The sequence below is a fragment of the Hermetia illucens genome, chromosome 1 (genome assembly GCF_905115235.1).
Source record: "Hermetia illucens chromosome 1, iHerIll2.2.curated.20191125, whole genome shotgun sequence".
In the NCBI taxonomy this organism is placed as follows: Eukaryota; Metazoa; Arthropoda; class Insecta; order Diptera; family Stratiomyidae; genus Hermetia; species Hermetia illucens.
Window position 1 is genome coordinate 206,957,860 of NC_051849.1, and position 27,674 is coordinate 206,985,533.

Sequence of the window (27,674 nt, forward strand, 5' to 3'; positions counted from 1 at the left end):
CTAGTTTCGTTTCCTAGATATATTTTGCTACCTTACTTTTAACAACATACAGAACTTATTATTCAAATCATTATATTCGCTTTCATCACTGTTACTTTCAGGAGCAATCATATCGTCACCGTCCCTCATCAAATTGACATTCTGCACAATATCTGTTAATGGAATTTTCTTCTTCTGTTTTGCTAACTTTTTATTAATTGATGATTTGTTTGTATCGTTTTTCTCCAACAGCGGCATAATATCTGAACACCATTCAACTAGATACGTATAAAACTCTGCCATGGTCTCTGATTCATTAAGTATGTAATGTAGGACGTAATATTGAATGTCAGGACGATTCTTCAGACTCGCATAGATATTGTATAGAAACATTCCATTAAAACATTGTGAAATTCGAACAGGTTCGAAAGGATAATTGAAAACAGCATTCAGAGCACTTAAGTGATAAAATACTGACTGGAACTCTGAGAAGCCATGCAGGATTGTGCTTGAGAAGTCGTTGTGACGCCTTTGGAAGCACTCGTTGAGGTGGAAATATTTCAAAAGTGACTCCATGACTAGAATACAATCTGATTTTGGGATAAACTTGATTCTATCTGGAATGGGACGAATCTTCTTTTCAGAGTTTACGGTCTGTTTTGCGTCATTTGTTTCAGTTTGATCGCTTTCCTTCTTTTCTGTCTCGACAGACACTTCAGTACTCGCTGCTTTTGCTTTCCTTGCTTTTGTTGCAATTTTCCCGAATCTCTTTTGGAATCGTTTTAAATCCCGAATGGGTTCAACTTTAGAGTCAATAATTCCGAGGACAAGCAAGGAAATGATAAGTGAGTGCAAATGGATATGCGTAGACCGTTTTGTGCTCCTGGCCCAGTACGAAATCATTAAGAAGTAAAGCTGCAGATGGTTTGGTAGCTTTTTGATATGTTCAAATATCTCCTCATGGTCTCCAAAATCTAGGAAGATTGCTTTGAAATTCTCAATATCTACAACATCAGGATCGTAAGTGAACTGCATTTCTAAAGGCTGTAATATTCTGTAGTGGACTTTTGTAAGTCGGACAACTCGTGTTAAGTATCGTAGTTCAGGGGTTGCAGGTTGATTAACTATTGTGAAAATATATTGCAATATTTTCAACGCAATTTCGTTGCAATCTTCGAACAGGAAGTTTTCCACTTGAGGATTGTTTATGTATATCCGCAGGTGGATCAAATCACTGAAATAACGAGGTAGCTCTGCATTGAAAATTCGTTGTTTCAGCCATTCCGGGATAACAGTTGGAAGGCTGGAAGGATCGACTTCTCCTAAGTGTTCCTCTATAGAAGTAGCGTCATCATTTTCTCCATCAGAATCTGATCCCGCATTGTCGTCCTCTTCGTTATCATTGTTAGCTTCCTCTTCCTCCCCTTCCGAAATCTCTTCTTCCTCAGTCTCTTCGCCTGACCCCACCTCCGGATCTTCATTCTCATCGATTTCTTCCTCGTCTCCTTCTTCATCGGTGCTGGAGCAAACTTCCTCAAAGTCCTCATCACTCCCCTCCTCTCCTTCTCCTCCGAATTCTTCTTCGTTCAGCTCGAAGAAGTCAAAGGCTTCGCTGGTCTCGCATGAATATCCTGAAGTTGCACTTTCGAGTCGCTGCTGAAGTCTAGGTCGTTGTTCCTTCGGCACTCGTGTCAGTATTTTTTCAATGGCTGATTCTTTAGTTTCGTGGCGTAACCATTTCAAAATAGCTTTAATACGCTTCTGCTGTTTCGCGACTGTATTGTTCCTCCCTCGGAATCCAAGTTGCGTGTAGAATTTTTTGAATGCTCTTCGTTCAATGTAGTCATTGCCTAGAAGGGCCGCGAAAAGTGGTAACATTTCCATTTTCAGGTACTGTCCAGCCAAGTTTTTTATGGTGTAGATGCAGCAGTCTAAATATTTTACAGTTTTGTGTTTACCTTTCTTCGATAGCTTCGTTTCAGATTCCTCAGGTTTGAGTTGTGTACGTTTTGCAATATTTTTTGCTTCACATTGGCGGAGTTTCCTGGCATTTTGTTGGTCCATTGTGTTCTTGGTGTGGACTTTCAATGTGAGCGTCACCAACGGAATATACTTCACATTATGGATATAAAAATCTGAATCATAACTCAAAACTGGACAGTTCAACTTCCTTGCTAAAACTGCAAGCTCGTCGTCAGCCTCAAATATACATCGCATAACACTTACTCCGCAATCTCTTAGGGCATCTACGAAAACTTCGCGCATCATAAGAGGGAATAGCGGTTTGCTCTGTGTCGGGTTCAAATGTTTGACCAATCCAATTTTTGAACGAAGCCTTTGTTCGACAGATTTAAGCTTTTTCGCTTCGTAGCCACCATCTAAAAGGACGAAGGGGCGGATGTTGCACTCGCTAAGTAGATGGAAGAAGTTCACGACTGAACGGTAGAAGGCATCGTAGTCACCACCAAATGCTGCATTGCATCCCGAGACATCTTTGAAGAGGTTACAGGATAAATTGTCGCCATCAATGACTAAATCACAGTCGTGCAGCTCGTAAGGTTCGAGGTATCGCTCTGCATTGCGAGCGATGTAGCTTGTGAGACCACGAACTCCCATGGTTGTGGATTATGCCTGAAAAAGATGAGAAGTGTTGGTATTTTAAGATTGTCTCAATTGTCAGGTTTAGGGAGTATGCTTCAGGGTAAGACAAATAAGAAAGTATATGCGAATTCATTGAGGTAATTTATTAGAACGATTTAGCAAAATTTTGACTCCATAGACCGCAGGTTCTGAGAAGGATGGAGAATAAATTTAAGAAGTGGCACGATCACTTACGATGTCGAAAAGACTCTTGGGTGCAGTGTAATAACGGGAGGAATATTATTTGGTTACCGTCCTCGTAAAAATAATATCTTGAAAGTTTGATTAAAAAAGGGCGATTTTCGTCCTGGTTTCTATTGCATTGGCTATCGATGAGATCATAGTGGAAAAGCGTAAAATATTTAAATTTCTTTTTGCTGGTCCCGGGAAAATTTTCAGCACCATTACCATTACCAAGGGACGCATAGCCATTGATGCTGTTCTGAGTCGCCGATTGGTGAGGGTGGGGATTTATCGCAGAGAAAGCAAATAGGGGATACCGCAGATGCAATTCTGCTGCTTCGTAGCATTACGTTTATTACTTTTTAGATACTAATTTCTTCTTGCCGAACTCGGAAAAGGAGAAAATCTTGCGAACAGATATTCCATACGCAGGGAAAAAAATGGGGAAGAACTGAAATAGTCAAACACATCAACAAAATCCTTGAAGATCCTCGAAACACATTTTTTTGGGCAGGGAGTTGAATTGTATTTACACACAAAGTGCTGGACTCCTACCTCATGCAGACTACCGACTAAAACAGCAAGTATGTGGCATTAACTCGCAGAATTGAAGGCGCTTTTACGTCTAGGGCTACAAGGAGCACTACTCGGCGACAGGACTGTGTGCTTGAGCCAGTTTCACCATCTAGACCTATTCCTTAATCGCATCAATTGTGGATAACCCAGCTCAAAAAACTATATTGTGTTGGTAAGCAGTCAGTCAGCCTTCCTTGATGAGCTTCTCAAACAGCTTCTCCGCTATGTTTAACATACAGAGAGGACGATACACTAACCGCGCCCCGGGGTCGCCTTTGCCATTGCTTTTCAGTACTAATCTCACAACCTTCCACCTGCTGTTAAACATGCGTTGAAAGTGCTGACTAGTAAGTTCGCCTCGTATCTACACAAAAGTTTCAGCACTTCGCTGGGAAAACCATCGGGTCCTTGTGCTTTTTTGTCAAGACCACCTTCTTTAGTTCTTTTTCAGTGAAGATTGGGTATGCCTTAGTACTCATTTTCTCATCGATAGCGTCAGTTCGGATGAGATGGACAGGAAAAAGAGCCTTCACGATTTCTTTCTGCTTCGATGGAACAGGGTGATCGATGGGCACAGATTTAATTTGGATACCAGCCTATATCTGGGGCCCCCTGGCTCTCTGTTAACGTTATTGATTAGTTCCTGCCAGCAGCGTGCTTTCTGAAAGTTGATTTTGTGACCAATTTCCTTTTTCCTCTCTTTTATATTCTTCGGATGTAAGGGTTACCTTATCTTTTCATACAAGCATGGTCAGGCAGAATATTTGTTTTATGTTTTGCCTTAAAAGCACGTTCTTATTATAAGAATGGGTGCTGGAATGTCAATTATTAATTGGTTTTCTCAAATTCCTTGGTCGTTGTTGATTTCAAATAAAATAAAAATGGAACAGCGAGGTCACTGGTCACGCGAACAAAGTCGCTTTCTTTCCGCGTTCCCTCCAGGTCAATGGAGCTCTGCTAAGCTTGACTTTCCAGCACACCGCACTGATTTACGATGATATGAGGCCACGAGGAGAGACCCTGTGGGTTGGGTGTATCCTTCCACGCAAGATACAAGGGCGACGAACGCAATTATCGCATCACGAGTTGAAGGATTGGCTCGAGGGCAATTATCTGTGCGTCTAGACTCGAATCCGAGCACGTACTCGGAGTATCAGGCACCGCAACAACAGCCTGCCTCAACTCGTGTTGCGGATATAGGAGATAGGCGTAAGGGATCGAATAACTCAAAGAAGCAACAGCAAGACAATACAAAGATGTGATCAAAAATCCATGACAACCGGGATTCGAATTCTGGGTAACGAAATCGAGAGACTGGCGCCTAATCATCTTGACCAATTGATCGTCAAAGGAACGTGAGTGTCTCTAGAAAACTCGTGAATATGGAGGAGTGGAGAAAAGGGGCTGGGGGTGCTTAAATTCAGACATGATAACCGCAATATGCCCTAGATCATTAAGAGCATGGTCCGAGCTATTGGAGTCCTCTAGAGCGCAAAAAGCCCCTTAATAACAAGAAAAATCATATACATGTGACGTTTTCTCAAAATTCAAAAAAGAAAGCAGATTGTTAAAAAACAAAAAGAGTTCTCATTGGATAAAATAGGGTAACCAAAGAGGATAGCTGAAGTCGCGGAAGTCTCCGCTGTCAATGATTGCAAAGGAAGTAAAGACCTCAAAAACCCCGGTGGCGTGAACCGAGTTGACTGAAGGAAAAGAAAGTATTTGAAAGGGACACGTCCGCAGAGATGCTCTCAAGGAGTAAGCAATAACAGAATACTATATGATGCGGCTATGCTAGGGCAGCGACTTCTCAGCAATAGGCTGTGAAACGATAATGGAGTTGTGGGTTGCCTATTTTTGGGCAAGAAGACTCTATGGGGGCTAAAGGATATGGTATATTAACGAAAGAAGAGTCTTCCGAGTGTGTGGTAAAACGTGGTTTACCGCTCGATGAAAGGGAGAAACCAATAAGCATGCTTTTTTCCATCTAATATAGGGATAGCCTATCGGAGCAGCAAGTTGGTTTTCATCAAGCCCATCGTACGATCGACGGGGTACTGAAGTTGGCTCGACAGGCGATGAGTTTTAGAAGCCTATATAGAAAGATAGTGGTGGTGGTTTTGTGGGAGTGAATTCTACACATCGTTACAATCTGGCGTAGCAGCGCCAGACGAACATTGAAAAGCGAACAACGGTTAAAGTGAACTAAGAGGATTGTGGTCGGGTTCGACTGTTTTCTGAACAGTACAGGCTACCTATTCATATAAGGTTGCTGTAGACTCCTATATGGGGCAGAGTGCGTGAATCATTTCCATATGCTACCTCTGGCGGTTCTTGCAAGCCCTCCTCCAGGGCTCTCCCCTGTTTTGCGCCAAGTATTTCCTAGAGTGAACTACTCCTCGGCAAAAAGCCTACATACAAGTGGAGCAACTCGATTTTCTAGGCGACATGGAATGTGATGGCATATATGCCAGTTGGGTACGAGGTATTTAACTGGCGCGTGCGTCGACGACGCCTTCCTTAAGTGTATCTTCCTTCATTTTATGCATTACCTCCATGACACCAACACCATTAGTATTGCTTCGAAGTCACCAATCGAGCAGCAAAATTGTCAGGTTACTTCGCTCCTCCTCTGATTTTGACTCCATCCAACCATCCTTAGCTCTCTTCAATTCCCTAGTGAGGAATACCTTCGAGTACTGCTCCGTGATCTGGTCACCCCTCCGTAACTGTGATTGTCTTGCCCTTGAAAATGTGCAACGTAAATTCACCCGTCCCCTTTTCTTTAAGAAAAGTTCACTCAGTTTGTTGTCAGTTAAATTAAATTAAATAAATAAATTAAATCAAAACGATGGGAAGAACTCTTCACGCGCAAGTAATTGAAGAAGCTCGAACATGTGCACTGCTTTTCTTCTACTATATAAATTCAAGCAATGCACCGGGAGACGAATCTCCTGTACGTCTTCTTGCTCCTCGGTCATCCTGGAATAGTGAATTCCATTGTATGGCGTAACCCGCAATGGAATTGTCGCAATTTTTCAATGTGTCACCTAAACACTAGCACTGCGTCCTCCCCAGCATCTTGTCCTTAGACCGACAATTTTTTTTATTTTGTGTGGTGGTCACTTTTCATAAAGACATTAGGATGAGAGGATTTACTTTTGCCCATCAAATCACACATATGCACATCGCTGGCGTTACACGCACAGCCTAGCAACCGACCTCGCGGGAGCGTCTTACGTTATCGAGAAAATCATCTAGACACTGCGAACCATTCCAAATTTAAACACACATATCCAAAAACGTGAAATGATCTTTGAATCTATTGAAAATATGTTGTGTTTTGTTCCGCGAGGACCCGGCAAGCTAACGATGCAGGGTTGGGACTCCCGACAGGAACGGAATGGGAGGCTGTTGCCTATGATGCCAGCGTTTTGTATATATTGTGCTTCACTTCATAGAATAGTTGATATCCATAGTTTTGAGTAGTGTTTCTAGGCAGGCAATAAATGTTACCTCGTCGAGGTGTCCTGGTTATTACTGGGTAGAAGTTTTGAAGGGAAGAGAGGGAAGAAAAGGAGACTGATGGGATCTCCTTATTATGTGGACATGAAAAAAGAAAAGGAGAGGAGAAAAAGCGGAGTTTGTGAGTCTGGTGTATGATTAGTTTAGCAAACTGAAAGCATTCGAAAAATATGGGTGTTGCGTACCAACTCCCAGGCGTCAGAGGAAGCATAAGGAGGAGGAAACAGAGTGCTAACAATTCTGGCTCGTCTGGTGGTATTATCCGTCAGTCGAGTTTTTCTCATTTCGTTGTGGTCCCGGGTCGCTAGGTAATTGTTTGTCTGCTTGTAAGGGATTTGATGGGTTGAAAAGAGTTTGTGATGATTAAGATTTTCTTAACTTTACGGCATCTGATATGATGCTATGGATATGATTGCTTGGACAATAGCTAATAGCTCACCCAAGAGTACCGAGGCTGTGGGCGCCCTGAGCAAAGCTGTTCCGCCTTTGAGAATACCGTACATCCGGAGTTCGAGGCGTCGACCGAGGTATCAGTGGCCAAGTAGAGAATCTCTCTTACAGCCAACAAAGTTTTTCTGTAGGAGGAAGGTGGTTTACTCGCTAGAGCAAGGATGGTCAAGGCAGCGTGAGAGATTCAACTTTCCCCTCAAGGTACTTGCGAGAGAATACTGAGGAGGAGGGGTAGTCAAGGATTGGTCTGACAATTCCTCTAAATAGTTTGAAGGCCTCTCTAGGATGGAATCCCCAGCTGGCTCCAGTGGCAAAAATGGACTCAATGTCTGTAACAGAGGCCGAGATAATGCTTCCCACGGAGGTGATTGATTCAAGACAGACGTTATTGATGTTGAGTCTGAATACATCGAGCCGGCAGCGATGTAAAGTATTTCTGCATGACTCCTCCAGGTTGACGGGAAGTTTCATGGAGTTGCAGTGGTTTCTGGCGCAGCAGGGTTAACAGCATTAGAAATTTATTTCGAATGTTGTTAATTCGACTGACAGATGCCATCACCGGTGTTCTCCGTGGCGGAGTAAGCCTTGATATCTGATTAGAAAAAAATGGTCAAAAAATAATTGAAGTTCACAGCCGTTTACGAGTTGCTAGCGTTTTTCACCAAAACTTGCCGCATTCATTTATGTGTAATGTGTAGTGGAATTATAACAAACCTTATCATTTTGAGAAAACACAAATATAATTCAAAATACAAGAAAGAAATTTCATTTGTCATTCTTTAGAGGTAAATTCGTGCAGATCGGAAAATCCTTAAATTCAAACTAATTTTGTGCATCAGTAGCGAGTATTTGTCAGAAGTAATTCAAAGTACTCAAGACATTTAAATTGCTGACCCCGAAAAACGCTGTCAGTGCAAACCGCAAATAAAGCCACAACGAGGTATCATCCAACGACACCACCAGCAGCAACATAATCAACAAGCGCATCATCAACAACAACTTATATTATTAAATAGGTTAAGTCATCATTCTTTTTCTAATTTTTTCTTAACATTAATAATCATTACAGAACCGCCGTAAGAGACGTCGACGATATTCTTTTTTAAAAAATTCATCGTTGGAGTTCCGCCCTCTTGGCGAGTTTTTTATTTATTTTGGTCTGCGCTTCATGCGTCCGTTCCGGAGTGCGTCGGTGGTTTCTTTTTCTCTTTCGCACCGGCATTTGGGGGTGCGGTCTGCCGTCGTCAAATTAGGGTTTGTTAAAATTCATTACAGCCGCGTCCTCGACTCACCTCAGATCGTTAAACGTAGCTTTTGTCATGTCTCTAGACAACAAAGATGCGGCAGGCCCATCGGACCCTCAGGTGACCGCCCTGGCCGTACGCGTGCCTCCCTTTTGGCGAAGGAACCCGGAGCTTTGATTCGTCCATCTGGAGGCGCAATTCCAGATGTCCGGAATCACAGCGGACGCGACAAAATTCAACTACGTCATTGTGTGCCTGAATGGAGAGTCCATCCTCCTGGTGGTGGACATCGCAAAGTCAGACTCCTACAGCGTATTGAAAACGGAGCTGATCAAGCGTCTGTCGGTGAGTCAGCTAAGTTTGATCACTTGCTGGCAGGTTTGACGTTGGGCGATTCAACTCCCAGCCAATTGCTTCGCGAAATGAGGCAATTGGGTGGGAGCAAGGTCGACGACGACCTGATGAAGTCGCTGTGGCTGCGACGGCTTCCGGAGAGCACCCAGGCGGTCCTCGCGTGGGTCTCCAATTCTTTGGAGGCTGGCAGCTGCGGCTGACAAGGTGCATGAGGTGCACGCGCGTCCCACGATAGCTGCCGTTCAGATGAAGTAAGCGAGCTGAAGCGCGAGATGGCCGCTCTTGTGGCCTGCATGGCAGAAATGAGGGCGACGCTGGACACTCAACGTTCGGGCGGTCTACTGCTCGAAAAGGGCGATCGGGTAGCAGGTCATCAGGATAACCTACGGACCGAAGTATTTCTTGATACCATCGCAGATTCGGCAAAAAAGCTACCAGATGTACGCTCCCGTGTAAATTCGCGCCTACTTCAAAAAACTATGTCGGCGGGGGGTCCTGGCGACGGCCACCCAGAACGCAACGCCACGTCGCCTAACAATTTATGACCCTCTCAGCAGGCGTAGTTATCTTGTAGATACTAGGGCGGAGGTTTCGGTTCTTCCCGTACCCCGACACCATCGGCTATTCCCACAATCTTTGAAACTTGCGGCGGCAAATTCCTCGCGTATTAACACATACGGTTACAGGCAAGTGGACGTGAGTCTTGGCTTGTGTAGGACGTTCCCGTGGCGATTCATCCTGGCGAATGCCAGCTTTCCCATTTTAGACGCAGACTTCTTATGTCACTATGGGCTGCTAGTGGACTTGCAAAACAGGTCCCTTATAGACTCCACAACCAGCCTTAATTCGTCAGGCAGAATCTTATCTCACCCCAACAACAATCTTTCCGTAATTTTGGAGGACATTACTGACTCTCGTGTTCGGGCACTCCTCCAAAAGTTCGTGGTAAGGTTCTCCTGCAGACGGAGAGTGCTTCTATTTCCTCGCGGGAGTCACCAGAAGCTATAATTACAAAGCCGTCAGCGTAATGAAAAATGTCCACTTTGCTGGAACAGTTCATGTGGAGGGAGGAAGTGTAAATGTTCAATAAAACTATGCTGAGCACAGACCCTTGGGGTAGGCCATTGTTTATTTGGATGTGATGTAGAATTCCTATTGCATATTATGTTCGGTACCCAGAGGATGATGATGGGAGGGAATTTCACCTTGACCTGGATTCCCATGTGGAGAGACAGGTCCACTCTCTCGTAGGCATTATGTCCAAGGATAAACCAATGACATGCTTTTTGTGGCTTTTTTCAATGGAGATGTGAAGTAGCAGGTACAAGACATCTTGTCAATCCTCATGTATTCCTCGGAGACTTGGGTTCTTAGCAAGAAGAATTGCGAACTCTTGGCCGCGTTCGAGAGAAGAATCCTCCGAAGAATTTTTGGCCCTTTACATGAGGTTGGACGATTCCTTAGTCTACATAACGACGAGATCTATGAGCGATACCATGACCGTCCGGTTGTGGATAAAATCCGGGTCAATAGGTTATGGTGGGCGGGTCACTTAATTCGTATGGATGAGGATGACCCAGCCCGGAAAGTCTATAAGGGCAATATCTATGGTAGAAAAAGAAGTCGAGGCAGAACCTGCCTAAGATGGAGCGATGTCAGGACGCCAGACAGCTTTTAGGGATATCGAATTGGTGAGATCTCTGGAGTTCCTTACAAAGGCAGGCCTAGACCGGATACCGGTTGTTGCGCCGTTGATGATGATGTACGAAAGGAAAATCGTGCACAGCGAGTTTGTCATATAAATTGAACACAGAACCTTTATAAGCGGGTTGCACTGTACACTGCGGTGGGTACCCGGGTACCTGGCTACTAACATAAGGGTTAATATAGGGCTGCCATAAATCCGAATATGGGGCATAGCGCGTAAACCATGTTCACACACTATCGCTGGCGGTTTCTAGAAATGTGCTTCACTCTGTTCGGGGTTCTCCAAGAGGCTTGCATTCCTCTTTTTATGTTCTGCTGCATTTCTAGCGCGACCTACTCCCTGCCATTCTGGAATAGTGGTTTCTATTGCATAGTGTAACTTGCAGGGAATTGTCGCCTATTTGCAAAGTATGTATGACCTATCCACTGCCACTTCCGAGTTCTGATGAACGTCCTTTATAAGTGAAACTATGTTTTAGACTTGGGAAGAGCGAATGGAAATATTTATAAAAAAATCAGGGGGAGGGGATGATCCAACGACATTAGTTCTAGGGAAACTCTGGTATTCTCTTTCATACAATTCAGATGTACTTTATGAAGGCATGTTTGGGGGGAACTAAGGAAACTCAACACGTTGTAGTTGAGAATCTGCAAAACATAACCTAGAGAACAATAGTCTGGAAAGGGGCATAAAAGCGAGATTTAACAGAAACGAACTCCGACAAATTTGTTTTCTTACTTGTTGTCGAGCGTCCAAACTTAAACACTGAAATTTACTTCGCAAAAACACCTCCCGGCCAGCTCTACACCAAACGAGCACCTCAACCAAAACAAACAAACTAATGCTGTTTCCTACTCCCATGTCCTATCTGACATTTCTCCTCCACATCGTTCGTTTCCTTCAATGAAATCCTACGGTAGTGTGCGTATTTTTATGGTTTGTTTTTGTTGACACCAGATGATTCTGACAATCGCCCTACGGTGCACACGGACAGAACGTCACTCCACCCATCACCCACCTCCTCCGGGCTCCATTAAATTGTGAAATTTCTTGCGGCTGGTCATAGTCAGTTTGGGATCGTTTTGGATAATTCTCGGATTTCTTAATTCGACCTCGAAATGCTGTCCAAGTGCGTCTTGCGCTTCACCAGATTGAGGCAGTTGCCGCAATCTACGTCGAACCATCTTTTGCGAGATTACTCGTCAGGTAAGTGGAAATTTACCCATTTTGTGGTTATGTCATGCAATGGGGCTACTGAGGCTTTCATTTTGCGTTTTTCCATTGCAGATGGGAAGCATAGACCCGAGAGGAATAAGTTCAACATCCGAGATGAAGTGCTGGACGGACGTCCCTTGTATTTGGACGCTCAGGCCACTACGCCGTTGGTGAGTTACTCTTGAATATTTAAGTGGGAATTGATGGGCAACAATGTATGGAATCGACTATTACGATTGGATTCTGGGAATCCCATTGCAGTTTCGCAGTTGTTGGCGGTTGCTTTGATCTTTTCAGTGCGGCTGGAAGTGCACATTCAATAAATTAATTCAGTATTGGCGCGAAGTGCGAAGTGTTTGAAATCGTGACGTCAATAATATTTATTAGAATTGTTATCAACATAACCAAATATACGTGCTCCCTTATATTTGCATACTGGTCGCTACCGCCTAACGTTCCTTTAGAAGCTTAACTACTATTTCACAATGTGCCGGGTCGGAGTTTTGCCGTGGAACCTACAATTTCCCTTGATCCCGTAATCCTGTGCGTGTTGAGTCTGCTCTCCTGATTTGATCTGTGGGGTATTCCTACTTATCGTCTTGAGCTACAACAAAGTACGTTTTGTGCCGGAATGCCACTCCACAATGCGTGCTCCCATCCACCTTCGTTTAATCCCTCTGCGTGTTGTGCTTTTATTGCGACCCACACGATACTGTCGACGTTTTGCTCGTTAATGCAGAGAAAAAGAGGATGATGACCCGGTAGACTCTGATCATTGGTTTTCTGGGTATTCATATTCAGTCCCACTTTGCCTGACTCCTCCAAATTCCAGCCATTTGGGCAAGTTCCATGGCACCGAGTCAGGAAGCATTGCCTTTCCGAAATCCGCCTTGCTCCTTCTTTCGATCCAGGTATCGCCCACGGGAATCGGACGATTTTGCTTTTTTTGGTCATTTCATCGACCCGAGGTAGGTAGGTAGGTATCAGTGGCCGCTCCCAGGAACCCAATTAGCGCGGTGGTGCGCCCTTTTGATGCCACAAACTGCTAAGACCGTGAGTGCTGTAATGAGACCAAGGAGGCAGAGTCCAGCGGGCTCCGATCTTCAGAGCCAGCCCGTAACCTGCACGAAGGAAAGCAGCTCTCCCACCCTGCAGCTAGAAATCTCTCTGAGGTCCCCAAAGAATGATTTACCTAGTGTTCGCAGCCTGACTCTAGCCACAACTGTGCAATCGCAGAGAAAGTGCATGAGGATTTCCCTTACTTCTCCGCAGCTTCGGCAATGCGAATTGTGGGGTATGCCGAGCCTGGCGGCATGGCCCCCTATGGGCCTGTGCCCTGTGCAAACCGCCGTAATCTTGAATGCATTTGCTCGCGTCTGGTCCATGAGCTCTCGTTATAAGCGGGCCAAATTCTCCTTGGCTTGGTACAGCTCGTAAACCTTCGCCAGCTAAGGCCCCCGGCTGCTAGTTAGTGCGAGAAGACTCCGCCTGTATTCAATGAAGGGCTGCCAAGGGCAGAGCCTCACCTGGTCAATTTGTCAGCCAGCTCATTCTCCTCTATGTTCCTGTGCCTGGGGACCCAGAGGAGGGTGACCTTGAGCATGCGACCAAGACGGTTCAGCGAGTCTCTGCACTGCCCCACCAGCCTGGAAGATGTCGTTGCTGAATACAAGTCCTTGATGACCGCTTGACTGTCGGTCAGAATGGCTATGTTGCGCTCCTATCTCGCTCCAGCCATCGGCAGGCTTCCAATATTGCCAGTACTCCCGCTTGGAATACACTGGCGAAACCTGTGTGTATTCGAGAAAACCCCCGCGCCGACTCCAAAGGCCATCTTTGATCCATCGGTAAAGAATACTGAACCATAACCTTGCGACCGCTCAACCATGCCAATTAGGTCGGTTTCTGTGGATATTCCTTTGAGGTAGGCATGCTGGGACTTAGAGAAAGGCGTTCCCTCCATAATCGTCTTTAAGTGGGTGTCCGGAACGTGCTCTAGGGTCTTCACGAAAGAGGTCAGGCTGATTGGTCGATAGTTCTTCGCGGACTCGTGACTGTGCCTGCCCGCTTTCGGTATGAAAACCACTCGTGCGCGTCTCCAGGACTGTGGTACGTATCCTAAAGAGATGCAGCTCTTGTAAATCTCAACAAGACACTGCTAGAAATTTATATGCGGAGAAGCAATTTTACCAATTTGCGCACCGGAGGGTTTGTTCTTAATTACTTGACCAAACTTTTTCCAGCCGATCCTGCTGGGGTCTCTGAACGGCTTGGAGACCTCTGTGGCGAAATCTAGACTGAAAAATATCCAACTGTGATCCGAGAAGGATCTCTGGTCAGAAAATTTCCAGTCCTCCACCCTCAGGATCTCATTATCGGTTATTAGGGTGATACCAAGGACCTCCTCCCAATCGTCACAGTTCTCCGAGCTGGGGAAATGGAAGGTTGGTGTACGGCCTCTGTTACACACCGATAGGTTTGAAGTAATAATAAAATCAAAATTCCTTGCTGCTATTGTGTTCATCAGATGTTGTTGTTCTTCTGGCGGAGCTGATCGGCCGTGAGCCATGTAAGCCGAGGAAATATACACGATCTCTGCCCCCGCCTGCTCCAGCTTGACCACGACTAGATCGCTGGGACTCAGGTTGGGACACAGAAATGCGTGCGGACCCTTCCTCGTGAGAATATATGTTCCAGGTCTGTCCGAAATAGCGTCTCCTTTGCTGTGGAATAAATTAAAATATTTGCTTTGGAACCCTTTGATGGTTCGGTCGGCTTCGACCCAGGGCTCCTGTATTAGTGCGATGAGCATGATCTGCTTGCGTGTGGGGTTCGTCAGTCCTTCGTCGTCATTGGCGGCGTGGATTGGATCTAGGTCGTCGTCCGGTTTTACAGAGCGGAACACTTTTACCGTTGCGTTCCTGACTTCGAATCGCACTTTATAGTCGGCCTTTTCCTGTGCCTCTAGGTACTCTTCGTTTATACGGAGTAGAAAAGGTTGGCTGTTTGTCTGGGGTTCCTACTACTTGATAACAACCCAGTCGTCCATGGGAATCCTGGGGTTTCGAAGGCGCAGGAATTGGACGAACTTATCCTTATCTAAGCGGATCTTCGGCAACCAGATGCGAGTGGCTGGTCTCCTAGGAATCTCGTCGTAAGGGATGACATTGACCTTTACGCCTTCCCAGACATCGCTGATCTTAGCGACGTACGAACCGAGAAAGTCCCTAGAGAATTGGTCCTTGCAAGCTATAACGTGGAACCCACGCTTCACCTGAGACAGCCTGGCCTCAACCACACCTCCGGCGCTAGTTTGCCGCTAGCAGAAATACCATCCACTAGCGCTATACGTAAGTGGCTCCTGGCCACGTCGCTGAAAGGTTTTGCAGTTCGTGGCCCGTCGGCTGACTATTCCTGCGCACTTTTCTTCGGATGTTGCTTAGCGTCTGCCCACCTGCTCCGCTTGTGATCTTGCCCGACCTCGTCTTGAGATGGATTATGTTTCAGAGCGATGGGCTTCGCCTTCTGCTCGTCTGCCACTCGTGCTATTGTATTCCTCAACAATATGCCTGGTATTTAGCGAGGTTTCTTTCATCCCGCTCGTCGACAGTACCGGCCTCTTTATTCTTAGCAATCTTGCTGAGAATATGCATGGCCTTCTGGTATTTGCTCTTGAGCCCGGGCACCAGGGTAAGGGTTTTATTTGAAACTGAAGGTGCCCAAGGTATTTAGAGTTCGCATACTAAAGACCAAACTCCAGATTGGCCACGTGGCCCTCGACGTATGCTATTCCACCTTGGGGTCATATAAGCAACTTCTCCAGTGCGGGGAGGACGATCCTCAGGGTGTTGCTTCGGTCCATACCCCACCCCCCCCCCCCACTCTTCGCCCGTCCGAAGACGGCTTCCAGCGGTCACCACGAGGAGTTCGTGTGAGGACGTGCCGAACTTCACGAGGAAATTTGCTGTGAACTATACAACTAGGGCAGAGTGGAACACGGGCGGTATTGGAAAGCTATGACACAGTATTCCTCAACGTCGAACCAAAGATGGTCTGCAGAGTTGACGCGGTAGTTTTCTCGGATACTCCCAGTGAAGCTTTGTGTGGTCTCCCAGCATCCGCTAGTGTATTCCAAGCGGGAGAACTAGTGATATTTGAAGCTTGTCGATGGCTAGGGCATGATCCGAGCCCTAAGCATAACATAGTTATTTTGGCCGACAGTTAGGCGGACAGTAAGGCTTTGTAGTCACTGATGGTGTCCTCTAGGCTGGTGGGGCAGTGCAAGGATGCATTGAATAGGTTGGGCGGTACGTTAAAAGCCACTCTCTTCCGCGCTCGTGGGAACATAGAGGAAAATGACCGGGCTGACGGACTAGCTAGGTAGGGTTCTGGCCTTGGAAGTCCCTTGATAGACGCAGTGGATGTTCCGCTGGCGACTATCGAGGATGAAAACAACCCGCAACACTTAGCAGCCGCGAATTTCGGATGGCGAAGGTTCACCACCTGCGTCAAATCAAGGAGGATTTGGTCCATTTATAACAGGACCCGACTGCAGCAATTACAGAGGTATCTTCCTAGGTCGGATAGCCTTCATCAGCCCATATCAAAGAGGCTTCATTCCAAGCAAATCGACAAACGATGGTCATCAGTTGCGCCATCTTTTCATTGACTTCTAGACCGCTTATGATACTAGAGCCAAGATAAAACTGTAAATTGCCATGAGAGAATCCGATATCCCGAGCAAATTGATAAGACTGACCTGCTGATAAAAGCAGCAGGGTCACTTTCAAGACCATTAAACATACAAAACTTTTTTTAACTTTAATAGGGTAAAGCTCTTACTTTACACAACAATGGTGTTGCTAGTCTTCATGTATTCGTCGGAGAAAGAAAAATCACGAACTTTTAGCGGCATTCGGGAGGAAAACCCTCCGAAACATTTTTGACCCCGTACAAAAGGATTGACGATTCCGCAGGCTATATAACGACGAAATCTGTGAGCGATACCATGACCGTCTGGTTGTGGACAAAATTCGGTCCAATAGGTTCCAGTGGGCGTGCCACTTAATTCGTATGGATGAGGATCATCCAGCCCGGATGGTTTATGAGGGCAAAATTTATGATAGAAAAAGAAGACGAAGCAGACGCTGCTGCAGGTGGAACAGTGGCATAGGTCAGGACGCCAGACACCTGTTAGGGATATCGAATTGGTGGACTTCGGCGGAAAACCGGGATGTCTGGAGTTCCTTATTAAGGCAGGTCTAGATTGGATACGGGTTGTTACGCCGTTGATGATGATGATAACAAAAGCCAAAGCGCTTGTGTCAGACGCGTGCAATTGCATACAAGATTACGTCGATTTGCACGGGGTACTGGCTTATGTGGGAACATGCCGCTGGACACAACAACGCATATTAAGCTCCTCGGAGCGGGAACTGGAACCTTCCACGCAGTCTGTTTGATTCCTCCAAATTCAGAGCCGTTTGGGCAAGGTCCAAGGCACTGAGTCAGCAAACAGTTATAATCAGCAAAGTTGAGGTGGTTGAAGGAAGCTATCATGGTCCATAATGGCAGAATTCAACTTTATCGGACTCCGCTTTAGACTTAAAATTATTCAGAAATTTATCTCGAATGCCCCTCGTTGCGTAGAGCGCTCCAGATACACTCGCTGTCCACACTATAGGCTTCTCAGAATGGATGAAGAGCAAGTGAAGCGGAAAAGTTAACTGTTCATGCTGCTCTAAGATCATCGTAAGGGTATTGATGTGGTCAGTGCGAAACCATCTAGAGTGGAAACCAGCCTCGCTTCGTTTGAGTGCATTGATGGTCAAGATGATATTCCTTTTGTTTATTGGATCAGTCCGGAGCAAGGGCTTCGTTCACCTCTTAAGCTGCTCGTCGTCGAGAAAGAAGAGCCGTTGGCCTAGACTGCGCAATTAAAGGACTTGTGACCACCTGTAAGTTCTTTCGTGATGGTAAAGAAATAACTATTATTTGCGACAGCTTCTTCAAGTCTGACCAGCGTCCTTTTGTCACGTCACCCACTGCAATGGACTTCCCGAGCATTGTCATCGCACTTGGGGCACTTATTTCATTAACAATTACAATCGTAATTCGTTTCTGGCATCGTAGCGAGAAAATTCTTGCATTTCTGAAATCTGGTCCATCTCCCCTTTTGATCGAGGTATTGCCTACGGGAATCGGACGATTTTGGATTTTTGGTCATTGTGTCGACCCGGGGGTCGTGGAAATTTTTAATTTTCTTGGATCTTGGACAGCCTCTTCGGCGCCCGATTTTGCGCGATATTTTGGGTTTCTGGCATCGAAGCGAGAAAATTATTGCATTTCTGGAATGTGGCTCGCCTCCCCTTTCGATCGAGGTATCACCCACGGGAACGACGACGATTTTGGATTTTTGGCCATTTTGTCGACCCGCGGTTGTCGTGGAAATTTTGAATTTTCACAGACAAGAACGCACACAGAATATCGAACACTTCTGTTGCGTCAATGATTCGAACGGCACATGCTTACCGACCATCGAGCCGCGACGGATAGACTTCGAAAATATTTCGAGTAGATTTCAACTGAAGAATTTGTTCATCCTCCACTTTCGCAATCATTGCCGACATTTGGAGCAGTCAGATTGCATCCAGATAAGCTCTTTGACAGAGCAAAATAGCGCAACCGATAAAGATTGGCCGACCTCGGATCGGAACGGGACAAAGGTTGAAGGAGAAGAAGGAAGTGTGTAGTGCTGTCAGACTACGTGAGTCCGGATGTTGGACAGAGATGTCCTATGGCTGCGGTCACATTCTGGACGAAGTACCTCGGGAGCCCCGGGCATTCACTACAGTCTACGCCACACACAAGCCGAACTTTGCTTCCAACTTTTCAATCAGACCAGAGTGGGACACTGGCGACATGTTGCAAGGCTTTGACACAGTGTTCTTCATCGACGGATCAAATGTGGTCTGTGGAATCGGTGCGGGAGTTTTCCGGGATGCACACAGCGTACCTGAGTCATACGGTCTCCCAGGATTCGTCAATGTGTTTCAAACGGAAGTACTGTCGATACGGGGAGCCTGTCGATGGGTGGTTCATGATCTAGGTTCAAGCATAGCATAGCCATTCTGCCCGAAAGCTAAGTGGTCATTAAAGCTGTACTCAGTGGCGGCATCCTCCAGGCTGATGGGGCAGTGCAGGAACGCGCTGGAAAGTCTGGGCGGTGCCGTCTTCTGGGTTCCCGGTCATACGAATATAGAGGGGAACGAACCAGGCAGGGTTCTGCTCTTGGCAGTTTCTCGACGGACATAGACTGTGTTCCTTGGTGATCGTTAACGGTGGAATCTACTCGCTCTATAAAGCAGCCGCGGACTTTAGATAGTGAAGGCTGACCATCTACGTCCTATCAAGGAGGATGTGCGTAGTTTATAACAAGACTCGAGATTTTGTGCCAGACGGGTGCAAATGCATACAAGATCACGACGATCTGCATGGGACACTGGCCTATAGGAGGCCATGTCTATGGAGGGAGAAATCCTCAAGCACATCCTTTGTGATTGTCCAGCTCTAGTTAAAGCCACCCTGCAGACACAAGGCAAGCCATTCTTTGAGGATGTGAGGGAGAGGTCTAGTTGCAGAGTGGGAGCACTGCTTTCCTTCGTAAATGATACAGGTTGGCTCTGAATGTCTCTGCACTCCTTGCTTTTACCAGAGCAGTCGTGGTCTCAGGAGTTTGTGGCATCAGAACGCTACATCACCGCGCTAACTGGGCTTCTTGCAGCGGCCACTGATACCTACCTACCTTTCTCTCGAATGCGGTTAAGAGCTCGTCATTTTGATAGCTAACAATCTTTGATCTAGTGTTGAGAGGTTTTGAACCACGCGTCGATTTTGTCATAGCTGTTATCAGTTGTGATTTTGGACCTTACAAAGGAGATATTCTCGACGGGTTTAAAATTGTAGTTTCCTTTTTTTGTTGTTTTCAACTGACTGCCATTGGATGTGGTGGTTTTTGGTCGGGACGTTGTCAATACGTTTTCCGTCTTGCTTTCATTATCCTGAAAATACGCGACCGTTTGTTTGATCTGAGTGAAGTCAGCTTGAGGATGTTTTGTTGCCTTCCCACCATATTGATGTTGTTAGCGTAGGCACAAATTACAAATATGAAATTTTTTAAATTGATTGAGTTAATAGAGTGGTTGACAAGGTTTCTTTCCTGTAGGATCCCAGAGTTTTGGATGCCATGCTTCCCTATCTAACGAACTACTATGGAAATCCACACTCCCGGACCCATGCCTATGGCTGGGAAACAGAAGAAGCCGTTGAGAAGGCAAGAAAACAAGTCGCGTCTCTAATCTCAGCTGATCCTCGTGAAATTGTTTTCACTTCAGGTGCAACTGAATCGAACAATCTCGCCTTGAAGGGTGTTGCAAGGTAGTTGGCCGAACACTTTAAGATTTGATTTGCTATTTTATGAGGTTTCTCTATGGTTTGCAGATTTTACAGTATGAAAAAGAAGCACATCATCACGACACAAACAGAACACAAATGTGTTTTGGATTCATGCCGAGCTTTGGAAGGGGAAGGTTTTAGTGTTACATATTTACCTGTTCAGAGTAATGGAATCATAGATATTAAGGAATTTGAAAAGGCAATAACCGAGCATACATCACTCGTGTCAATTATGACAGTGAATAATGAAATAGGTAAGAATTGATGTCGTGAAAGAACCATAGCCCGTTTTTTTAGTATTTGGAGGTTCCTCTGGAATATTTGAAAACTTTTCTCTTTCAATATCAAATAGGAGTAAAGCAACCAATAGCTGACATCGGAGCGATATGTCGGGCAAAGAAGGTCTTTTTCCACACAGACGCCGCACAAGCGATTGGAAAAATTCCAATTAACGTGAATACAATGAATATCGATCTTATGTCAATATCAGGCCACAAAATTTACGGCCCAAAGGGTGTTGGGGCCCTATACGTTCGTCGAAGACCCCGGGTGCGCTTGGAACCTATTCAAAGTGGCGGTGGACAGGAACGTGGTTTACGCAGCGGCACTGTACCGGCACCCTTAGCAGTGGGAATTGGTGAAGCTTGTGAAATAGCTCAACGAGAGATGGCATATGATCATAAATGGATGGAGTTCCTTTCGAATCGATTGTTGGATAAAATTATGACAGCTTTGCCCCAGGTTATTCGGAATGGAGATGCTAATCAGACATATCCTGGTTGCGTGAATTTGTCGTTTGCTTATGTTGAGGGTGAATCCTTGTTGATGGCGTTGAAGGATGTAGCTTTGTCTAGTGGGTCGGCTTGTACGTCTGCTTCGTTGGAACCGTCTTATGTGTTGCGAGCGATTGGTACGGATGAGGATTTAGCGCACAGTTCTATTAGGTAAGTCAAAGAATTTGGTCCTATGCCCCTGAATCGTTTGTTGGTTTTGGATAATCACACTTCGCTCATTCATTCCTGCAATTTACTTTATTGTTTTGGCTCATAATTTACCCATTTAGCAAATAGGATTAATATCTATTGGCTGCGAAGGCGTAAGCAATACTCAATACGGCATATTCCAACAATTGCAGGTTCGGAATGGGTCGCTTCACAACCGCCGAAGAAGTTGACTACACAGCCGAGAAATGTATTAAACACGTTGAGAGGTTGCGTGAAATGTCACCACTCTGGGAGATGATCCAGGAAGGAATCGATATAAAGACAATTCAATGGTCACAGCATTGAACGACATATTTTGTTCGTTAATTGTTTTGTGTTCAGCTAATAATTCTGTCGATTTCTTTCCACATTAAATTAATCAGCGATTCTCTACTCGATAGACGGATTAATTGTATTTCAAACGTGATAATGAAAAGTCGAGATTTATTTTTTTATCAGACCGAGATTTCATACTTCATGCTATTGAGTCAATGCGCAGTTTTTTTCTTTCTTTTCCAGGTAGATAGCCATCAAATGTTATTGAATGTTAGTGTGTATGATTTTTAGGGGACGTTTTATGATGATTATTGTTTGTCTGTTTTGTAATCGTTCCGAGATAAAGAAATTTATAAAAATTATGATTAAAATTGAACTGAAATTCTGGAGAATTTAAAGATAGGACTAAGAATTGGCATTCAAGTAAATCTCTGTCAAATATTATTTGAATTAGATTTAATTTTGTAGAAATAGTATTCTAGCAAAGTGAGCAATTAAAGCAACAGTTAATTTAGAAATACTAGAAACTCAGTGTTGAGCAATAGATCTAGCTATGATATATTTGGACAGATATTAAAAAAATATTATGCAAAATTGGCTTGACTGCTATTCCTCCACAGAAATTAGTTTCATTATTTGAGGCAATAAAAGCGCTTTGAGCTCAGTCTAAATGTTCTTTCGTCTACATAAGCTAACCAACCAATTCACAAAATATAAAGATTCCGAAAAGAACGCTTCTTCGCAGAACTGGAGCTCGTGCAGACAAACTAAAAAAGTCGGCAATCTTCTTTTTGTTCAGCCTTTGTCTCGTTCACAAACGGAGTCGGCTCGTCGTGATCGGTTGCGCTCTATCGAATGCCTGATCTGGGTACAATGTCGAGGCTTTTAAATCCTCATCCAGCGTATCAAGCCACCGGTGTTTCGGCTTGCCCTTTGGTCGTTTACAACTCAATTCTCGTTAGCATCAATTGCGTGACCATACCATCGAAGACGCCTCTCTCACAATTTTTCCACGATCGGTGCAACCCCATAACGAACCCTAGTCCAACGCAACATTTTCGTCTCCAAGACGCCGTTCATTGTCTTTTGTAGTCGGCCTACACTCAGAACCATAGAGGGCGACAGGAGGGACGACATTGCGGCTTGCAGTAAGAAAGTCGGCAATGCTTAAAGAGATTCGATAAACCTTGTAGTCGTTAGTGACGAGTGTAATGAACCAGCGATTTGATGTGTGTCTGGTGGCGCCATCATAAAATGAATTTTTCTTGGGCCGAAATACCAAGCAAAGCAGTAAACGGTTTGGTAGTAAAAAAAATGCGTACAATCAAGGGCAATTATGTCAAGTTGCATAAATTCTGCGTATGCTTGTGAAAGGAGTCAGAGGCAAATGCTAACGGGGAGAAACGCACATTGCTAAATAGAGGTGAGGATTACCCACTGGGCATTGGTTTACGAGTATTGACCATGAATCAGGAGGACCAAGCACAAGCATGGGAAAAACAATGTAAGGAGTGCTAATACTAAGGCCAAGAATTAATAGGCAACGCTGATGGCCAGATTGGGATAATAACGTCATGGCAAATCGGTGGCTGGACATATACTAAGATCCTTTCTCAAAGTCGGAAGACAGATTTCACGTGAAATCTGACTACGTTATCGTTCATGGCGGAGACAAATCATCAAATACGTCTTTACCTCTACCGCAGGAGTAGGGTGCTTACAGGTGGTAGCCCGGTATTGGTTAGCAGACGTGAGTCAGCTTCTGATGAACTGCTTCTACTCTGAATGGAACCAGAGATTGGTGTTTTTTTTGGCCAAATAAAAGGGTTTGTGTACCAAAAACGTAGGCAGTAATTGTCACGACTTAGTGCAATTCATCATCAACTGGATGCGGAGACAGGACAATCAACAAATAACAAAAAAAGACATATTAGGGGTATAATGGAGGACAAAACTTTTCAAAGTTTGATTTTGAAATTGAGAAAAAGTAAAGGAGGCTTTAGCGGTCCCCCCGTGAAGAATTGCATACGGTTTATTCTAATATTATTTGAAGTTGTGTAGCGGTCTACTTGGACGACGCGACTATCAAAGGAACAGTGAGTATATCACACCTGGAGTGACTGGAAAGTGATTAAATCTGTAAGGTTGAGTGTGTTCGTACTATCGTTGAGGTCTGTAGAGCAAATTAAATATCACATGCCACGGAAACTGTTAACAACATTTATTACTAAACAATCGCCAAATACAATTTATGAAAGCTCGTTACGAACGCGTGCTAGTTGTTGGGAGGTCTTGTTTCGATCTTTCTCGATTCCTCTTCTTCGACTGGATCATCGCGCCTCTGGCAGATAACTCCGAACCCCTACAGATCTAAAGGAAGTCAATATGTGTCTTTTAAAAATTTAGGTGGAGCTAGTTTCAGCGACGGAACGCATCATTTTATCGTAATGAGGCAGCAATTAAAATGCTTCGCCTATTATTATTTATTTGGACATATATATATGGTTGCCATTTACCCCTTAGTAGGGTATAGTGCGTCTATCAGTCCTAGGCGTCATCGGTCGCCGGCTACCTGAATGCCCTTCAGCACCCTCGACGAGTTCCTGAGACGGTCGTACCTCTTTGCTGTTCTGTGCCAAGTGCTCTTGGGGCGACCCGTCAGTCGGCCAACTTGGGAGAGTAGATTCCACTGTCGCCCCTCCTTGATGTGTGATCTATCCTTTGTCATTTCTGTCCATACGAGTGCCAAGCCTATGTACCGACCAAGTTCTTCGTTTGAGATAGTGTCAGGTCAGCGTATTCCGATGATACGACGTAGTCACAGAAAGAAAACTAGCACGGAACAGTCACAACTTGATCTTGGAGTTGAGATAACTGCATTTCTAGATTTTAGAAAAGGCAGCGAAATTGGATGTAGGGCTGTTAATGCGTCGGGCAACATCCTGTTTCGTCGGCAGAAACCACGCTTCCTAGATATACAAATTGATCGACATTTTCGATGCTCTGCTCATGTAGATCGGGAGAGTGCGATGACCCGTCAGACTGAGAATCTTGGTTTTGTTGGTGTTTATCTTCTGTCCAATTCCACTTGCCTCTCTTTCCAAGTCCAAAGTCATTTGGCCAAGGTCCATGAGTCGATGATAGAGTCAGCAGCGTAGTCGAGATCCAAGATCCATGACCCGGTGAGAGAGCAACCAGATGTCAGCAGCGTATTCGAGGTGTTTGAGGAAAGATTTCATAGTCCATTAAATCTCTCCACACCCTCCGGACAAGTAAGGATGAAGAACGTACCGATAAGAAGAAGAAATTATATCGGCGTTACAATTAAAATAAATACAAATTAAATAGAGACGCGTTAGGTGGAACACAGGCAGCAGGCTCCCACTGCCACCAGTGAGATTTGAACCACAACCTTTCGTATGACAGCCTTGTGCTCTAACCACTCAGCTATTCGGACACTCTGGGCTATAGGAGCCATAATTCCTCTTCTGGTTTTTCCCATAGGGATCCCTAAAACCTTTCCGGCATCGGGTCAGTCATCTCCCTCTCAGGTGCCACGAGACGAGCCAAAGGAGGTCCCCATCAGCAGTAGACCATCCCCGACAGACACCAAATGAAATGCAATTACTCTTGCGGAGTACTGGGCTCGTCGTCGTACGGCCACCAGTAATCAAGGTACGTGCAACGGTTCCGTGACGGCCAAGAGGAACACGGAACGTCACGAGGCGGCTGGAGCGGGGGCCACTCTTCTTGGTTCAAGAGTACGGCAGAAGCGAGGTGACCCGGCGGCGGACGGAGATCGACTTGCGGAAACTTACGGAGAGGGTCGAAATGTTGGAGTCCGGCAACGAAAAAATGAAGAAACAACGAGGCTCCCCCTCCCCCACAAAGAAAATGAAAATGAGTTTAACAAAGGATTTTCTATTTTAAAACAATTTTAGTATTCAAAGTAATACAGGCGTCGGTAGGTGTTATTGGCGTCCACATAACATCGGTGTATCCTGTCACCGGACTCTGCTTTGAATTTGAAAATTCTCTGAGATTTTACCTTGGTCATGTGTCGCTCTGATAATAGCTATTAGTTTTGTCGGAGGATCTGGATCGGAAACCAGGCTTCTCTCTTTCGATGAAGTTCTTGAGATGTTCTTTGATACGTTACGGGATTATTTTAGTATTTATCTTTGCGACGGCAGGGAGCACGTATTTACCTCTCCAATTGTCACACTCAAAACAGGTACCCTTTGGAATATTAACGATTATCCCCTTTTTCCATTCTCTGGGAAAGGTCTCTGATTCTCAAGATTTCCGTACGAGGTGCAGCGATAAACAACTCTGTGAGGAGACCGTCAAGCCCAGCGGTTTTACTCCGCTTGAGTTCATTGATCAATCATTTCTCTTTCGCTGTTAGGAACACTTCGTGCCCACATCATCGACAAGAGGAGGAATTTCACCGGATGCGATACGGTTAAGAACCGTGGTGAAGTGTCCTTTCCACCTCTGCAGTTGTTCGTTATTCTGGGTGAGAAGTCGACCGTTAACGTACTTTACAAGACCATCGCTTTACTGACCAGCGCAATAGCAAATTCTCTCTTGTCACGGCGCACGTTATGCTGAATTTCTCGGAATTTCGCTCGGTATCGGAATTTGGGGGCATTATGCCAGCCATCACATGCAGCGGTCAGTAGAGCCTGCAACCCCTGTTGCTTTTCGATCCGCTTCTACGATTCCGCGGTAAGACAGATAGTATGACGCCACTTCGAGACATGGCCTACGACCTGTGTAGCACTCGAGAAGGGAGTAATTTTGATGGCTGCCCAGTGCTCATTAATATTCTCAGGTGGGTTAATCAGTATATCTGCAGACCGATAAGCAAGATAGCTTTCCCACTGTCAAGAGACAGCTTAATCATGCAAGCGGTTGATGTTGAATTTGGGTTTTTTTGGGGTAGGGTAGATGAATTCATCTGCATACAATGTTGGACACCCGCAAGGGTACGTCGTCTGGCTACCGACTAAACCCTTCTCCATAGTCAAAGAGCTAGCCTGGAACCGTTTGTCACAATACTTCTAGCTAGCCCCCGAACTCTTCTGTCTTGCGGAGCCTTCAAATCAGGGAATTTCTTTCACTAACGGGAGGGGATAGGAGGAAGGGAACTATCAATTCCCCCTGCCATCCGGCTCCTCCACCAATCAAGCTCTATCATCTTTGCAACGAGAAGGACCCGAACGTAATGGGCAACACGGCTCCACCTGTCAGCTCTCCTCAGCATGGAGAGAGATACTCTGCGTTTAAATAATGCTGCTGACAAATCCCATCTCGCCTCCCAGAAGAAAAAAAGGTGTAATGGGCGCCGTTCACAACTCCATTGTAAAACACACAATCAGGAGATTGTACCTTTCCAATCTTGTGCATGTAAGACTGGTGAGGAGGGGGGGGGGGGGGGGGGGGGCTGTTCTCCAAACTGGTGAGAAATCCACGAACTTCCCACCAATATCGCTGCGGTTGTCAAGATCGTGTTTCCTCATCACATATCCGAGCAAGGGGTGGTCAGATCCCACCTTGGCATTCGGATCACAATGTCAGTTTTAGAAAACCTCCCTTAACTGAGCTTAATTGCTTGTGAAAAGCATATCCACTATACTGGAGGTCTCCGTTTCTGCGTAGCATTGTACAATTGTGATGCTCCTTAACCTGAACCGGAGTCTTACAATTAGAAGTTTGTCAGAAATTGGCTCCCAGGGCAAAACAGCACGCCTTGCGCTAGCGCATCTGCTACCAACTGGCTTTCCAGAGTACAAAAGCAAATTGCCGCAAGAAGGAGAGGAGTACTCTCCAGAGTCCCATAATCTTATTTCCAGCTTATATGGCTGAAATTCCCGCTGGATTTGGAGAAAGCGAGCCTTCTGAGGGCCCTCGCTACCGTTGTCAAGGAGCTGATAGCAGAAGGCCATACCCGTGAGGTCAGCTCCTATCTGAAGCGTTGTTAACGTTTTGACAGGCATAAAGTTTCAAAATTTGGAGGCTGCTAGCGTACAAATTTTTATCCTTTTTAGTCACCTTTTGCGACAAGCAGGATATAACGTCTGA

At 45.3% G+C, this 27,674-nt stretch overlaps 2 protein-coding genes across 2 annotated transcripts; one reads left to right on the plus strand and one right to left on the minus strand.

Moving 5' to 3' along the window:
- Window positions 1–11,528, minus strand: LOC119653558 (protein asteroid). Its single transcript, XM_038058274.1, has 2 exons — window positions 11,398–11,528; window positions 1–2,610 (listed from the first exon to the last, which is right to left on the minus strand). The coding sequence occupies exon 2, from the start codon at window positions 2,593–2,595 to the stop codon at window positions 28–30; it is 2,568 nt and encodes an 855-aa protein (XP_037914202.1). The 5' UTR covers window positions 2,596–2,610; window positions 11,398–11,528; the 3' UTR covers window positions 1–27.
- A 99-nt stretch (window positions 11,529–11,627) lies between these two features.
- On the plus strand, window positions 11,628–22,258 carry LOC119653567 (cysteine desulfurase, mitochondrial). The gene is made up of 6 exons (XM_038058284.1): window positions 11,628–11,865; window positions 11,947–12,044; window positions 20,099–20,310; window positions 20,374–20,582; window positions 20,681–21,272; window positions 21,464–22,258. The coding sequence occupies exons 1-6, from the start codon at window positions 11,778–11,780 to the stop codon at window positions 21,615–21,617; spliced, it is 1,353 nt and encodes a 450-aa protein (XP_037914212.1). The 5' UTR covers window positions 11,628–11,777; the 3' UTR covers window positions 21,618–22,258.
- Window positions 22,259–27,674: the final 5,416 nt, after the last annotated feature.